Source organism: Glandiceps talaboti, chromosome 5 (assembly GCF_964340395.1).
Source record: "Glandiceps talaboti chromosome 5, keGlaTala1.1, whole genome shotgun sequence".
NCBI lineage: Eukaryota > Metazoa > Hemichordata > Enteropneusta > Spengelidae > Glandiceps > Glandiceps talaboti.
In genome coordinates this window covers 5,249,594-5,268,121 of record NC_135553.1, presented here as the reverse complement: position 1 = coordinate 5,268,121, position 18,528 = coordinate 5,249,594, and the positions used below count along the sequence as shown (strand labels likewise).

General features: G+C 36.6%; 1 protein-coding gene across 1 annotated transcript; it reads right to left on the bottom strand.

Moving 5' to 3' along the window:
• Window positions 1-384: 384 nt before the first annotated feature.
• On the bottom strand, window positions 385-14,762 carry LOC144435782 (coiled-coil domain-containing protein 57-like). The gene is made up of 19 exons (XM_078124402.1): window positions 14,368-14,762; window positions 13,263-13,473; window positions 12,819-12,976; window positions 12,521-12,595; window positions 11,858-12,058; window positions 11,252-11,410; window positions 10,610-10,772; window positions 9,641-9,778; window positions 8,827-9,022; window positions 8,085-8,273; window positions 7,583-7,683; window positions 6,942-7,142; window positions 6,392-6,451; window positions 5,875-5,994; window positions 5,307-5,418; window positions 3,686-3,843; window positions 2,691-2,832; window positions 1,832-2,035; window positions 385-716 (listed from the first exon to the last, which is right to left on the bottom strand). The coding sequence occupies exons 1-19, from the start codon at window positions 14,760-14,762 to the stop codon at window positions 514-516; spliced, it is 3,186 nt and encodes a 1,061-aa protein (XP_077980528.1). The 3' UTR covers window positions 385-513.
• Between the last annotated feature and the right edge of the window lie 3,766 nt (window positions 14,763-18,528).

Sequence of the window (18,528 nt, the reverse complement as noted above, 5' to 3'; positions counted from 1 at the left end):
AACAGTTCTAAGGAGAAACACAGGAACAAGATATGATACTCACTACATGTAAGTTTCCATCATCACTTATAAATCAACAAAATACGATATAAAAAAATATTTGTTTAATTTTCATAATTATTAAAATTATATACATTTAAAATTTTGAAAGTGGTCATTCAATACGTTATCAAAGTTCTATGTATTATATATCAAATATCAATCAGCTTCATTCTAATATTCATTTCATGCAAAGTGTTTGAATATAGCTGTGAGCAAGACAAAATTTTCACTCTAAATTTTAAATTACTATGATTATAGAGAGTTGTATAAGCCACATGATATTTAGTGTGTATTTGCATGTCTTTCACAATGACCTACCATACAATACTTCTGAACTGAATAATCCTAAATCACCATTTCAAAGTAGACATGCTCCCTCCTCGGTTAGTAGTAGCATAATGAGAACTAATGAAATCATTGAAAAGTTATTGAAATATTACTGTTTTCTTTCATTTTTATGACATCAGATAATTATTTTTGTACATTATAATTTCTAACTTTTTGTTTCTGTGAAGGTCTTTGATATTTCCCTGCAGCTAGGGATGAGAGTTGTTTCTTTTCATGTTTGCTTCTTTCCTCCAAGTGTGGTCTGCTGCCCTCTATGGTAAACCCACTTGGTGCTGTGGTTGGCCTAGTGTCTGGAATGCTGGGTCTTGGTTCAAAACTATGGAGACCTACAATAGAAACATAGTCATTTAACTTTTTTTTGTACTAGGAATTGCTCCCAGTGATTCTTTCTACACAAATACATGCAAAGATACTCATAAGACCCTATAGACTTGCATTTAGGATTTAGACTACATGACAGGCCTGGGCTACATTCACTGCAAGCTCACTACCACATTGCTGTGGAACTGTAAAGGTTTCCCAGTCAGTCAACAGTCTATGCCAAAGTAACCAAGGCCCAGCAAGACATAATAATAATCTTTATTTATACTGGATAGTTCTTTAAGTATATAAACATTTGTCTCCCAAGAAGTCCAGTGAGGGCCATCCCTCATGGGTTCAGTGTTAATGCAGGAGGAAACTGGAGTACCCAGGGAAATCCTGCGTTGTTCGGTAGAGTCAAACTGAATGACACTCTTCTTACATACAGCGTGGTGAATTTAATCAAACCCTGAATGTGTTGAACCCCGACCACAGTGGTAAGAGGAAAGTGGTTTAACCACTCGGCCACCGACAACCCTGCAAGCTATGTGAGCAATTGTACCCTGCTTAGTACTCCAGTCATTACTGCAGTAGTACCTTCAAATTTGCACTTGTTTATGAGTGAGACATAGCTGAGTGATACAGCCTACAGCTGGCCTAACCGTTGAGTCTGTAGACCCGGCTTTGGGTCAGTCATGGAAAATCCTCCGTTTCTAGTGGAATTTGAACACTCGACCTCCTGACTGATCCTCAGCTTTTAACCACTTTGTCATAGTGAGTTGGTCATAATCATCAAACTTCTTATCATTAAGTACTGATCGGCCAATATGATGTACTAAAGTATTTGAGCACTGATCGGCCAATATGATGTACTAAAGTATTTGAGCACTGATAGGCCAATATGATGTACTGAAGTATTTGTGTTAAATATTGTTGCTTAATGTTCTGTTAAATTCATTGCACATTTTTTAAAACTTTGAAGTTGTCAATTGTAAACTGTCAAAACTACTGTAATATAACAGTACAATTGGAGTGGTAATCTATAGATCGTATTCACACGATGTGACAGCAAGATGTAGTACTATTAGACAGGATTCTTGTTTAGTTTTAGATCCAATACTCTATACTATTACACATTTACCTGTTGAAGTCTGGGTCTGTCTTCCTGCTGGTGGTGGTGATGGACTCCTCATAAATGTTGGACTTGGACTTGGACCATAATCTAAGAGTCTCCATACATCTTGAATAGAACCCTCCCCATTGGATGACATGCTCATCAGTAGTGGTGAACCACCCAGTCCTGAACCAATGGTACTCAGTGTTGCTTGAAGGTCTGGTTGATGGGCTGTATTAATGGTAAAAATAAAAGTATTACTGATTGGTCCTACAGATATCTAAATATAAAAATTTCACCTATCTGTCTTAGGAATGAGACATGTAATAGGTGTTAGGGCACCCATACTTAAATCTATGCTTCACATCATAAAATCCTAAAAATGATGGGTCGGTTGATCAATTAATCATAAAAATAAAGTAAAATAAAAGAAGTGTATGTGTACATGTTGTTGCTATTTTCATTTCATAATCATACTTCACATTCTGAGTGACTTAGAAATGACATTTAAGTCGGAAGGAAACTTTGACTCATTTGTTCTACTGAAGTTCCAAAATTTCAGCAAAATAATTTGAATAAACGGCAACTTTCACTCAGACATGCACTCACGGGGTGGCCATTGTACAATTAATGATGTTGTGGTTTTCCTAATCCTGCCATAGAGGGCATATATTATTTTCATTACATTGCCATTTTGAAGAAATATAGGGCTGGTCAGGTCATGAGAAATTTAGAATTAAGTAAAGCCACCCTTACAGGACACAACAATTCCTCCTTTGATTAAAATACATATTTCAGCTCTAATTTTCATATTTTGTCATAGTAGAATACAGTATATGTTTTATCTGAAATATTTCTTCATGTGATTGGTTGTGAAATAACTCACCATACACAGGTTGCGACTGCATTGGTTGTGCTCTCACATCATTAGAGTCTGATTCTGAACTTTCTGATATGGTTTCCTTCATATCTCCTGCTCCTCTGGCAAAGTCCATTTTATCTTTATCTCTCTGTGCAAATCTCAGTTCCTGCATAACAAAATTATGACATGGGTCATTTTCCAATAAATGACTTTCTAGCACTACTCTTGTTAGCTACAGAAAGGCATCTTTCATACTGCTACAACTATTAATCATGACATATGATATACTCTGTGTTACAGAGACTGGGATAGTGGCTCAAAAATGACATCTGTGGTATTTTAGAGCAGTAACATTTTAAAATTTTATTCAGTTATTACTGTGGCAAGCCAGCTTTCAGCTAACTAAGTCAGACACAAACTAAAGCTGTTGTTGTGTGATGTAGTAGATTACACAAGTGGGTGATAGTGCTAGTGGGGGATAGCAATGCCTTGGTAATGGGGGGGGGGGGAATATTCATTCACTCTGTAATCAGGATAATGTAAACATTGCCCTACAATGTCAACTGTGGAAATGGAAATCTGTGAAAATAAATGCTGTAGAAAAACTTGCCATCAGAAATGTGGTGCCACTATGACTATAAGTACATCAATGTCCTGTAATAGCTATATCAACATGTTGCAACAATAGTTTTATAGTCTATGTTGATCTCTACAGTTAGCTGAAAGCTGGCAGCTTTCCATGGTTGTAATTGTAAGCTATCACTGCATAGCTGTGCTATACACTTCTCCACTAGTGGGTGTTTTTATTGACAACATCTTTTACAACACTAAAACCAACACATCACGGCAAATAGACAAAATATTGAATTTTACAAGGATTAGTCTAAGATCACTAAAATCAACTACCAAAAATAACCAAGTTTCCCTACATTTATGTCATGTATAAAAAAAAAAACCGAAACACGTCCACAATTTCGCAAAATTATAAAGTCACAAATTTCTGAAATCATTGATCTTACCTGTTTTGTAATTTCATATTGTAATCTTTCTAGATCACTGAGTTTAGTTTGGAACTGTTCTACTATTTTTTCACCAGCTGTAACAACTGGTCTTTGTCCAGGGAATGCAGCTTGTTGTTGTCTTGCTGGTGGTGGTGGTGGTGAGGATGGTCTTTTACCTGCAAATGTGTTATTTTGCACCATATGTTAATGTTATATTAAAGAGTGGCACACAGTGGAATCACTTTACTTGGGTGTTCTGGGTTGTAAAAGCACTGCCTATATGATAGGTTAATTGTACACATATTGCTCTGATACCACAAGCACACAATTTATTATGCATAATGGATAACGAGAGTGTTTCAGCAACTTGCCCCATTCACTTAGAACCTCCACATCAGGTGTAAAACAACAATGTATTGACTGCTTTAATTATCAGCTCAGGAGTGGGTAGCTCTAAATGTAATCTGTTTTTATGCCCTTTATCTGTCATAATGTTGACACATTGTTTGACATGTACGGGATTAGCAGTCCTCTACAGGAGCTAATATTAAAGTTTGTGTAGCGGGTTATAACCACCTCCTTGTCTGAGTTGCCGCTGAAGTCTTATCAGTATTGGATAGTGTAAGACAAAGGGGGACTTAGAAGGTGTGAATTGGGTTGACCTTTGTAGTTCAAGTAAAACCAGTCCGGCAAAGTCAGAAACCATATGCCTGCACATGGAAGGGGAGCCTCCATGGTCTCAAGAATGAAATGCAAGAGTACGACCCGGACCAAAATAATTTGCCAAAATTACGAGGAGAACTTAATTACGGAGAAAAATAGTTGTGGCGAGTAGTATTAAAAATAAGTCATACTACTGTACCATGAATGGAGTAGTGACTGCACAGTAAGGGTTTAAGGATGAAGGGCACAACTGTTACCATTCAAAAGAAACGGTAAACATTTAAAAAAAGAATTTTACACAGATCTTCAGATGAGCTACACTATATAATATAAGACACATCTCGTTGTTCAGTCATATCAGGGCTTGTGAATGTTGTATGGCTTATTTCTTCGCCGTGAACACTGCATGCTGTGTGTGTCCTCACCCGAATGTGTACACTTTTATCTCAGTTATTATCATCACCTAGCGTGGCAAGGGGTGAGACAGTGTGTACTTTATCTTAATCTAGTCTAGCAAGGGTGAGATGGACTAATCCTGCCATCCTGTGAACTTGTCGGGCATAAGTACAATAGACACCGGTGGAAGGATAAACAACGCGGCTCCGCCTTGTTGTTTATCTTTCCACCGGTGTCTATTGTATACGTAAACAATGTTTACTCATTGGATTGGGAAGGGTAGACCCTAGCTGATCATAACAGTGAATGAAGCATCAATCAAATTTGTCTGTATTCTAACTATGACACAGTTGGGTTCCATTGCTGGCAACATTGTTTACAAATTGAGTACATTTTAGAGTGACCACTACTGAGCTGATAAGTAAACACTGTTATTTTACACCTGATATGAACGTTCTAAGTGAATAGGGCAAGTAGCTGAAATGCTTTAGTTTTACATTATGCATTGTACTTTGACAAGGTTCTTACATACTTTAGGTGGTATTACTGGTAATTATTATAAACTATACAGTTTACTGACCTGTGTATTTGACTAACTCGGCCCTTAGTTTATTTCCAAGTTGTATCAGTTTTTGTCTTTCCTTTGTCAGCTGAGTGATATGTCTGGCTGCTGTCCTTAGCTTGGCTTGCATCTAAATGACACAAATAAAAGACACTTTATACATGCAAAGTCTGGTCAACATACAAAGATGACTGCCTAGTCTGACCCCTCTCAAAGATAACATACAAACACCTGACAAATACTTACTGCTAATTAATAGATTCATAAAATAAACAATAACATGCTTCTGTAAGTACAAGAGATGAATTTCAACAGGCTTTTGTTAGGTGATTCATTTTTAGCTGAATACATAAAGTATACAGAGGACTATACAGAACCTATCTGATTAAAAACTGATGTAGGAATATGGGCTCAATTGCTCTATTTCCCTCTATTTCCTTCAAATACTGAATGATCGGAACAACAACACTGAAAAAAATAACAGTATACAAAGAAAATAGAGCCATTGGGCCATATTTCTACATTAGACTCTAATCAGATTGATACAGAACATGAAATAATGTTTAACAATATACATGTTTCTCACCAACTGTACATTGTCACTACCACCAAAGATGACATCATCCCTCATGACTTTCTGACCACCATAGTTCAGTTGATTCCTCAGATACTGGACTTCCTCCTGTAGTTGCTGTACCAGGGCATTCTGGGTAACACAACATGGCATTAGACATTAAAACTAGGATTTCAAAACACTTTTTATGCATTGACTAATTCTATTTTCATTTACAAACTTGATTAAAACATTGAGGACCATCTTGATGTCTCTTTTTTGATATTCATGTTAAACGTATTTATAAAATTTAATAAGAGATTTAACGTGAAAACAGAAACAAAATACTGTAAACTTGGAAATTTTCGATAAAGGCTTCTTTTTACTTATTTTGCTTGAAAACAAAAACGCAAACATATGTAGTGACTATAAACCTGCCTTCTTGTACACAAACACAATGTACCAGTCTGGTAATTAGTAAAAATTAGTCTTTGAGAACTAGTTGAAGGCCATAAAATCATTAAATTTCTAGTCAAAATTGTCAGCCTACCTGACTTCCCTGGATAATTGTTGGTTTTCGGCTAGCAATATCCATCTTGAGAGCTGAAACCTAATAACAAAGAAAAATTAACATTTGCAACATGAGGTTCATTCTTTCTTCTACCTGTACCTGATATATACAACAGTTATTACAATAACAAGTGGAATATTTGTTGTAAATGCACATACAGTTCAATCTTTTGAAATGTAAAACAAACATATTTTGAATAGCACACACATTCTAGGACAGGGACTCCACATTAGAGATCTAAAATACTTTGAGACTCAAAAAAACTTCAGCATTGATTTATATGCTTGGATCAAATTTAAAGATAAAAAGAAAAAACATTCACACACAAAAAGCTAACATAATATTCTTTCAGGCAATTTTTAGAATAAGAAATGTAAAAAGGTACAATTAAACGCAGCGACACTTTAACATACTGTATTAGTAGATGTGACAAATCACAGACATATCAACTACTGTTCAACACTTCCTCATTTCGTAGTGTCAGCTTGCACAGTGACAAATACACTACTAGTACAAAACAACCACTTACTTCTTGACCCAAAGCTGTAGCCTCTAAATTCCTCTCCATCCCTCCTTTGAAGTACTCATCAGCTTCTTTCCTAGTTTCTGCCAGTTGTAGTTGTAACTCTGCCAACTGTTGTCTTAGCATACCAATCTCTGATGTGTATCGTCTTTGTTGAGTTGCTATCTCGTACGATAGTTGGTCAGCTTCTAACTGTTTCTGTTTAGCCTACAAGATGATTCATGTATGTGTCTATTGACTTGAACAGTACAAGACCATTGGGAAAGAATACCTACTCTACCCTAGCACCCCCATCCCCGGCCCCGTGATTTATTGCTGTACAGTATGAAATTACACAAACCTCTTCAGTATCGATTTCGGAGAACAGAGAATACAAATCAGCCTTATTTATCATTACATAGTATAGCTGCATCAATTTACAAACCTACTACAGTGTCAGCTTGAAAGTTATTAATATTAAATAATAATGATATACAAAATGGGACACTACACAATTTCAATTTAAATCTCAACTATCTTAATTTTCACAACAAAATTGATCCTATTTCATAATCCAGACAACATATTGAATCACTGCCGAAATTATCAGTGATCACTACGATGAAGTGTAAATCTTAGTACTTCCAAGTGCAAACAGTTCTACTTACCTGTTGTGTTGCTTGGTTTGTTATAGTTTCTAAGTGTTCAGCCCTTGTTTGTAGTTTCTTTATCTGTGCTGCAGCCTCCACCTTGTCAGCTCTCAGGGCTCCTATAGTTATAAAACCAACAGAATGACATGCAGAATCAATGAAAAGTGAAAGGTTACCTATGACAGGTTAGAGTCTCTGTGATAAAGAGACTACAGACAGGTGAACAGTTTACTATACATTGATAATGTATAACATGATGAGATTGCTGGACACTGGACCCAGTATATATATATATACAGCAGTGGCAGACAGACTTTCAACAAACTTTAATAGACAGACACCCATAAGTAATTAAAACTAGAACTAATTTAATATAAATGCTACATGTGGTAGATTTCATATGGGGGTAATGTATTAAGCATTGATTCAACAAGGTAAATTGTTAAGATAGATTTAAAAAAAATGACAAATACTGGTAAGAGGATAGATCAATTCTATGGTAAATTTCACATGTACTTACCAATGGCATCGTTGAGTGACTGGATATGACTTCTTACATAGGCATTATCTGCACTGATTGGCATGGCATCTTTAGTTAGTTCTTTATGAATATCAGACACCTTCTCTGGGAGTTTATCATCTTTTTGATCCACACCTCGTGCCTTTGTTTTTAATTCTCTTACTTCCTTCTCAAGGGCTTTCACATATTCTACAACATAAAATGAATACAAAATAATTAAAATTAATGATTCAACTAAGCCTGTTACAGCTGTCTGTAATACATGTCATTATATCGAAATGTGTCACTAAATATGGAAACAAGCAAGTAATTTTCTAGCATCAGGCATATTGTGTATATGAAATTAAATTAAAAAACTGGAAAACTTAGTAAACTTATGTATATGTTGTTAGAAAGACCTGATCACTGACAAGGTCAAAATGTTACAAAATATGGCATAGTGGTTATAAAATGACATTCCAAACCTGAGGAAATCTTAGTAAAGTTGGACAATTTGCCAGATGTTAAAAGGGTTTTATTATGAAGTTGAAACTTTCTAGCAACAGATATGACACTGACAGTGTGTATGAAATGAAATCAATAAATATGGTAAATTACTAAATTCGCATGATGTTGAAAGGTTTGATCATGTCAACATTTTCGTTCTAATATTAGGCATACTGCATGTGATTTGAAATTCCAAAACTGTGGAAAACTTAGTAGAGTCGGATGATGTTGAAAGAATTTGTTATTCATGTCATACCTTCAGTGATAGGTCCCTGGTGTTCCCCACTGATGTCTGTCTTCTTCTTGTCTTCATCTTTATTGATTTGGTTGCCTAGTTTTTCCATCTCTTCTCTCATCTGTCTAATAACCTGTCTTAGGTTATCATTCTGTTGCTGTAGAGACTGGATTTGTTGTGATGCTGCCTGCTCCCCATCACTGCCTACATCTCTAGTCTACAATATGGTAAAGTAGTGACAGCATTGTTATGAATTTAGAACTCAATATGTGCTACTCTATTGAAAGTCTTCAAATAAAATACAAGCAAGAATATAAAAAGAAATAAGACACCTACTACAATAGACTCAGGTATGACTGAAAAAATCCAATAGGTGTGATAAAAAACAAAATACATTGTACACTAGGAAAATACTTCAGTGTTTTGGGAAGCCCTCAATAGCAGAGGGGAAGGTAAAATTTGCATATGTACCATAACGTGTACCATAGTTTGGGTGACACATATATCCATGGAACTCTGGTAGATTTTACCTAACTTTTAAAGTGGGACTATTTGAGTTTATAAGCTTTACATCCAGTCAGTGACAAAATTGATGTCAGAGTCAGAACATACAAATGATCCAGTAAAAAACACTTTCTCTAACTTTGTTAGGTACAGAAGAAGATTCGTTTTAAAGTGGCAACTATTTTTATCAACATGATGTGTTGATTAGTGTATTGCAGACCTACAATAGAAATAGAAACTAATCATCGCACAATGAAGTTACCATGTGGTTCTGTTCAGATTTAGGCTATTTGCATTTTTGATCTACCTATAACAAAAGACCAATACTTACAGGCAAGATGTGTCTATCCACAGTCAGACCATGTTGTCTCAAGGTTGCCATGGCTTGGTCTCTATCTTGACTCAACACTCTTATTAAGTCTTCTCTCTGTTCTAGCTCTCTCTCCCTCTCCTTCACAAGTGCTAAGGCCTGTATAATAGACAAATACAACAATGGCAGACGGACTATCACATTGCAGACACAAACTAAAACTATTATTGAATATTGTGACTTGTTGATATTTAGCTAGCAAAGGACATTGCTGTAATTACACTGATAGCAGGGCATGGAACAGTTCAGTCTATGTGTAAACACATACAGCATTTTATTTTCATGTACTGCTACAATCTACCTGTGTGCATTTACAAAGACTTCCAGAGTTCATACTTTCTGGATTAAAAGGGGTTTCCATCCACTTGTATAATATATTTATACATGTAAATACAGTACTTTTACTTTACTCTATCTTAGTTTACCATTAGTATGTTATCTGTAGTAATACAGACATTATGTAAAAGTCACAAAACACCAAGAAAGTTGTCTATATACTGTAAAGATGTACTCTCGTAAGGAAAATAAATAGTAAATTAGTTGATAAGGCTAATAACTGTAGAATGCATCATATGTGAAGGTATTGTTTCCCACCACTTTAAGACTTATCAAACAAACTACTTTGAATAGCAGTCTTGTGTGTCAGAGATATGTCTGCAACATTTCTGTAGATACTTCTATATTCAGAGACAGTTATCAAGTATTTATTTTCAATACTGGGATTATGGCCACCTATTATCAAAAAGATCACAAATATGCCATGATTTTTTTTTATGGAGGTGTGTTTATTAAGAATCTCAAAACCATCAATACCAGGATATGACACACTACACAGCATAGTGTCCTCTATGAGATATCACAGGTAAAAGATTAAAATACTGAAATCTAGATATGAAGATTATAAAATCAATTTTTGGGACTCTAATTTACCTCATCCCTTGCAAGTGTCAATTTCTGTACTAGTTCTTCAGAGTGCTGGTACTGTACACGTTCTGTGTCCTCACATCGTCTCTGCCAGTCTAACTCCAGCTGTGCCTTGGCCCTTTCCAATGATGTTTCTCTCTCCATTGCTAGTGACAATTCCTTTTTATATCTGTATTATTAAACAAGTGAATTCTTTACTATAGTATGATATTTATCCTCAAAGTCAACTCTTAGTCCTTTGGGGTGACATTATTTTTTTTCTTCTTCTCATAATTTAAATAAATTGAAATGAATGTTTACTATGCTGATTTATCCACACTGACTTTTTGACTATTCAGAATTCAGTGGCGGTCAGATACACACATCTGGGTAAAGTGCTTTATATTTGTTGACACAACTGTGGTCACTGTATTACACATCTCATATTAATTTAACACACTGACTTTGGCTTATTTGCACAACATCACAATTCTCTTGGACCAAAAGTGTTTAGCAAAACATGAAAAACTTCTGCTTCTGCAAAGTTTTGTTTAGTAATTGGCTAGGTTTTGGATCCAAAGACCTACATATGTAAACTGGACAACTGATGTACATGATAAAGTTACAAGGACTCATTGCATTTGTATAAACTTATTCATCATACACTACCTTTCCACGTCCTCTTTTCTCTGTGTTAGCTCAGCTCTTAGTTTATCTTCTGTGCCTCTGAGTGCTTGTATCTCTAGATCTTTACTGACAATGTCATGAGACACATCAGCTAGCTTGGTATCAGAGCGATTCTTGAAGTCTGATAATTCTTGCTGCATTCTGTAATTATAGTTAGAGATGTTGAGAATAAGAATCAATGTTGAAATAAAAGTCATAACAATTATAATGTTGGTTATACATGGTTTGTTATGAAAAAAATCTGATGTTATGAAAGACATACAAATGAAACTGCCTTTATGTTGATGTACACAACTAATGGAAAACAGGCAGTCTTTCCATGCTGTGCCTTCTTAGTGACATTAACAGCAGAGAAGTACCATCACAACACATTTTACAGTAAGAATGAGTTCGATTTGCAAGTATTTTAGTTTGGGGGAAATTCAGTTTATTATGCCCTCTCTCAATGGCTTCAAAACCACTTGACATATGCATGGAACAGATATATCACAAAATTATATGTTTTTTGTTGTCATGGTTACTGTGACTTTTAATGTCAAATTTCAGTGCTATTCATCAAGAGGAGAAGGTGGATTGGGGAAGACTTACTTTTCTAATATAATATCTTTGTTCTTCATAGCATCAGCATTTGCCCAATTCAGTCTTCGAATTTCAACTTCTTTAGCTTCTAACTGTGACTGTAAGTCTCTGATGGTGTCTTGCAGTGATCTTTCTCTTTCATTGTTTGAATCCTTAGCTGCTGTCAGAGCTCCTTCCTTCTCCCTGGCATATCTATCTAACTCAGCATGTCTGAAACGTAAAACATTAAATGTGCTATCGACCAAACTTTATATTACTTTGTTTTATCACTATATACCTTACTTGTAGATGATGGTCTTTATTCTATTTCAATATCTGTTACAAAATACCTGGCCCTCATTATGAGCAAAATGGGTTGAATGTAACCAAGGAAGGTGAACATGTGTGAAATAATAGTTACAACAAAGATAACTGATACTAAAATACTCGTCACATTGTTTGTTAAAAGCATAGCATAATCTAGACTCCAAGATAAGTCATGTCACTCAGCTCTCATCGGTCAGTTCTAAAAAGGGGTTGACCGATGAGTGACGGATGTCATTCCAGACTCGGAATAATCTAACTTATGTTCCATTTCACATGGCATCCAGATCCAAGAGAATCAAATGAAGAAATATACTTAGACATATTTACTTTTTTTTTTTAATTAAAAAGCTTATTAGTTTCTCCTACCTTCTCTGAAAGTCCTCCTGAGCCCTTTTGACTGATAACTCTTGTTGGTGCATCTTATTCTCTAATTCTTGTATTCTGAAAAAACAAATTGATCCATCCATTTTGTCACTTACACAGCAATACAATTGTGAACAGCAGGCTGACTCCTACATAGATGCATATTTTGTGTCAAGCTAGGGAGTTACGTTTAATATTAGGTAAAGATAAGAATAGCAGTAGACCTTCTAACTTATGTTTGATTTGTATCAACAAGGCTCACTGTACTTTATCTTCTCTAAAATATCTGCAGTTTCCTCACCTTGCATCTTTCATAGCTTTGGTGTCATTCAATTCCCATTCTTTCTCCTTTAGTTTCTTCTCTAGCTGCCTTGTAGTATTGTCTGCTTGTTTCAAGTCTGTGGACGTTGTCTTGCTGGCTGACTGAACCACTTCTAATTCCTTAGCCAGTAATTTTGCCTGTAATTCATAGTATAGGAAAGGGATACAGAAGTTGTAACTGGATGGTCATTAAAAAAGACAACTGACATTAAAATAAAAGAACTGAACTGAATCCATGTCTTCGTGCTGTCACTGTATCAGTCTAAGGTGGTGTATGTAAGTCTTTGTGTAAAACCGAAGACTGTAACACTGGAGTGATAACTATGTTAAAATACAAGAATCATGTATGGTAGTTCATCTGACAAAAGTAATGGATTGCATTTTCTATGTACAGTTACTGTATTCTTGTAGTATCCACACCAACCTTCATTTCATATGACAACACTTTAGCACTCAAATCATCCACTTGTACTCTATATTCATGTTCTCGTCGTCTTATAGCTTCATCAAAACCAGCATTCAATTCATGTCTCTGAGTTTCTAGTTCTTCCTCTACATCCTGCAATTCCCTTCTCAGGTTTCTCTTAAACATTTCAAGCTCATCTCGTTCTGCTTTCACCTCAGCTTCTTTGGCACTATGATAGAGAAGAAGAGATATTGTTGGTTTAGTTTACACTGCAAATTCATAATAGAAGATTGGTAGAAAAATCAGACAAAGAAAGTTTTTTTTTTTTTTTTTTTTTTTTTTTTTTTTTTTGGGGGGGGGGGTCTGCAATGGTTAACATTAGTGATAGAGGAAATGTTTAAAAACAGAGCTACAGAATAATTTAACACGTCAATTTACTTGAGCTTTTGTTTTCCTTCATTGTATAGCTGTTGTATGGCAAATTATAGTCACTGGTATTTTGTATGGAAAAAACATCCCTGGAGGCAAAATTTTGATGGCCGTCATAGCAAACGTTCTGACAAAATTATGCCTTCCTATAGTGAAAACCAAATATCAATGACTCTTGTAATAATGATTTTAACAGCATAAAAAATTACCAAGTTACAAGCAACTGTTGACATCTAAGAAATACAACGTAAAAAATTGTCTTCATTGTAAATACTAATTGATAGTTATATAAAGTGGGTGGAAAGACTTATTTTAGAGCCCCTCAACTGTTGCTCCTCACAATCATTACCAAGAAAATATATTTCCTTACATATATACAAAGTCACAAACATATTACCCAACTAGCCCCAACCCTAACAGTTTGTGTTTACATTAGGCTTGTTTCATTGTCTTCGAGAAAATCCAACTGTTCACACAATGTCACTCTCAGAGGTAATGTGGGCACCTTCATTTTTTAAAACTTTATTCACACACACACACACACACACATACTGTCACACACACACACACACACACACACACACACACACACATACATACATACATACACACACACCACAGACAAGGAAGAAACACAAACAAGGAAGAAAGCAATCCTTGTCTGCACACACACACACACAGGGTTGAAATTTACCTTCTATAATCGTCCACTTCTCTCTGTTTTTCTCTAAGTCGTTGTTGGTAGTGAATTTGTAGTTCTTCTCGTGATTGGTTTTCCCTGGCAATGGTTGTATTCAGTTCGTCTATTTTTATTTTCAGTTCACTTATATCGACATTTTTGGCAGTGATGGTCGCTTTAAGTTCTCCGAATATAGCATCGTAACGTTCCAGTTCTAAGTCCCTTTCTTGTAAGAGTTTGAAATTATATTTGAAGTCATCTTTCAATTTTTGAAATTTTAACTTCTCCTCGTCCAGTTGCTTCTCCTTCGCCTTGAATCCTTCTTCCAGCGACTGTGCCCTGAGTTCTTGCAACTCACGCCATTCTCGCTCTTTCTGTTCAGCAAGTTCCCTGAGAGATTGGTCGTGCATTTTTAACGGTGTTCGTTGGAAAATTCGGTTTCTGTTATGTTTAAATGGACCTACCTTTCGTGTCAGAACACATCCAAAACAAAAATTTAAAATCCATCAACACCGGAAGTTGATCGCTGGGCTTCAAACTTCGACGAAATCGTCAACAAATTTTGTGGCAATGTGGTTAGCCATTTGAAAACCTTGGGTTGATGCTGAATTATCTTGAAATATATGCTCAAATGATGAAATTTTCAATATTTTTCAAGTTCCGTACTTGACTTTTGAAAGCTGCGCGAACCTCGATCTGACAAATGACCTTTGACCGTACACTTGTTAGACGTTTTAATTTACCACGCTAGAGGGCGCCCCACTCAGAACGCTGTAAGAATTGCAGTCAGTACCTCAGTCATTTGTCGTCGTCGAGGCCGCCGAAATGTGGCGATATGCATACAATCAAGATACGTCGTTTTCATTGTTGTAAATTAACGCTTTTCTTTGCTGTTAATTATTTCCAAGAAACTATTCAGGAATGACCCGTAAGTTTACCAACGGGTCACTATTCAATTGAGCATCGCATCGCAGATTTGAGTGTTGTCGCTTGGCATGTTCTATGAAGTTGAGACCAAGTTCAATGTTTCTGTTTAGTCCTCTTGTTTCAAGTTTTGTATCGGTCTAAGTATTGGTGTGCTACGATAAGTGAAATTTGATATTTATACAAGCATCTCAGTTGGTAGAAAGGAACTCATCAACAGGTGGTCTTTACGTTTCCTTTGGAGGCTTGATGTCTAATGTTGAGCCACGGTTTTTGGATTCTCTAAAGTTACATATGTTTTATCTGTAATAGTATTCAAACACTAGAAAGTCGCGTAAAATAGGTTATATTTATTTATAAAAAAATTGTTGCAGAGATTATGTTCTCGCCAGGCATCTTCTTTCAAATAGAGGTACGTACCTGAGTTTAATCCCAGGGGCTGTAGAGACCTTGAGGGGAGGTGTGTGTGTGTGGGGGGGGGGGGGGGCGCTCTGTTTTGAAGAATTCTCACAATTTGGTAATTTGACTCGTTCCAAACACATACACACACACGCACGCACGCACGCATATACACACACACACACACACATACAGACACAGACACAGACACAGACACAGACACAGACACAGACACAGACACAAACACAAACACAGACTTACATAAATGTGCTTTGTCCGACATTTATTTTTCTCAGGCTTTATATCTACCTGTGTGATATTGCTCCATCAAACACAAATTCTCATAATCTGCTACACCTGAACATGTTTTCGCCCACGTACCTATTACGATCCCAGGTTGACTAACAGAAGGTATGTCGGGCTAGTGAGTTTCAATGGTTAAATCTGGTTGTAAGACCAGACAATGCTTACAGTGGCAAAAAATACATCTTACTAAGGTAATAAACCTAACACAGTACAGGTTAATATTCTTTGTATGGGGCGGGGGTTATTTACACACAAACAAGTTTGGTAAAACAGGATTGAGATGATAAAATCAAATTTATTTCATCAATTAATTAATTAATTAAAAAAATTATAAAGTCTAACATTATGTTAGGGATAGCCACTGTTCCTTGATCTGATGGCGAACAAAGAGAAATTAAGGTTGTGTATTATATTTTCTTGCTGAGTACCTTTCTGTTATTTATCTTGGATAGGATGCTTTGAGCTTTTATGAAATGCGTTACGAATCGATTTGAAAGAGAACACCCTTTTCCTGTAAGTCGTTTCTTTTGATCGTTGACGGCCTGTTTTTCGAATGTCCGACCCGCTGCCACCCACTGGCACTGCGCATGCCCCACTGATTACATTGGCGTCTTCAGTTGGTGTCCCTTGTGGATATTCACTTTTATCGTAATTTGTAGCGGAATCAGCATTGTACAGACCATGATCTTGTTCATCATCATGCTGTTTGGAGTCCCGACTTCTGTCTGTCTGCGTGGCTATGGCCGTCCCGTATTCCTTCGTCATCCTTGATGAAGGAGGATGACTTGCTGAAGCGATTTCTCCTTTCAGGGACGTATCTGATATTTTCTTTACAGAAATGTCACTTTGCTTTTTCTTGCCTGGCACCTTCTCCAATACTTCCTCTCCATCACTGTTTTCAAATACAACAAAAGTTTTTGATTCGTCAGAATCTATGTCACTGGCAACTCCCTGGGCAGATGAAAGCGTACTCGTGTCTTCACTCAAAATCGTTAGATTTTCAAAGCTTGCACTTTTCCTTAGCGGAATATGTTTTTGTCTATTTACGCCTATGTCATAGTCCGTGACGTCACTGGTCCAGGAAGACGGTAGACTAACGTCACTGTCACTTACAGTGACAAGCGTGATTGAACTGAGCATGCTCACCGTTTCTTCGTCATTGCAAAGACTTTCAATAGATGGGTTGTCGCCCAGACTACTGCATGTGAACACAGGGCTGTCACTTTCACTTGGCTGTGCTTTATTACCAAATGGAACACCTGTTGCAAGGTTTTCCGGTGTAAGTTTATCACCAGTACTGTCTCCACCGGGTGGTACACGAGGAGACGAGTGCTCACTACTATCCTCTTTGGAATCTTGCAGCGTCTTTTCATTACCCTCATCAGAATCCTTTTCATATGTTCGAGTCAAGTCACTTTGTTTCTTCAAAACGCCATGTGATGTTTCTTCAACTCTTCTACCACCACTCGTCACAGATAATGAATATTCTGTAGACATGGTTTCTCTACTCCGTACCAATGCCGGGTCTTGACTTCCAATCACTGATGTGACCTTTCCTTCCGGACCATCGCTAGAAGACTCGCACTTGTCTCCAGAATATGTATGTGAGTATCCATGAAAGAGATTCTCCTCACTTTCTTCACGACAAACATTATCGGTATAACTTGGAGTCATGGTAACACTGAGAGAGTCTCTAGCTCTGTAGCTATTTGGACTTAGAAGATGAGTAAGACTTGGTCTGTCATCGAGGTCCGAGCTGTTGACTATTCCACCACCAGTACCGACACCGCTACCACCACCTGTACTACTACTACTACTACTACTACTACTACTACCACCACCACCACCACCACCATCAGCACCGCTATCTCGGGTAACATTTTCCTCATTCAATGGCATAACAAGGCAGGGTACCGGTGTAGTAATAGAATCTATCACATCCAAAATATCAACGTTATCACCACCCTCTTCAGTTAACGTAACCATTGGTTGCTGAGAGCAATCAGTAGCAAATTCATCGATATACTCATAACCGTCAGTGTCTTCGCTGTAGTCGATTGACATCTCAGACGTGGATGTTGTAGAAACTCCACTGGTCACCAAGGAGACCTTCTTTTTCCGTTTTGTACGAAATAGTTCTGTTTCGCTGTCGATGTCTGAAAGTTCGCCACTAGAAATATCTGAAGACAATTTTATCAGCAGCGGCCGGGTCATTTTGGGATCATCGTTTTCGGGAGCTCTATTATTTACAGTAGTATTTGCAAAACTGTAACTTTCATCGTTTGAACTACTTTCGAAATCTGGATGATCTACGGCTTTTTTTGAACATGCTACACCAGAATCTGTACATGTTACTTGGTCAGCCTTCATGTTTCCTATAATGATAAAATCAAATTGAAACAAAAAATACTTACTTTTCATAATGCTAGACCAAGCATAAGCATAAAAATAACATATGAATAAAAATATATGAATTAGCTGATTGGAAAAAACAAAACAAAAGAAGAATTTCACGATACTCTGATCCGATAGCCATCAGATCAGAAC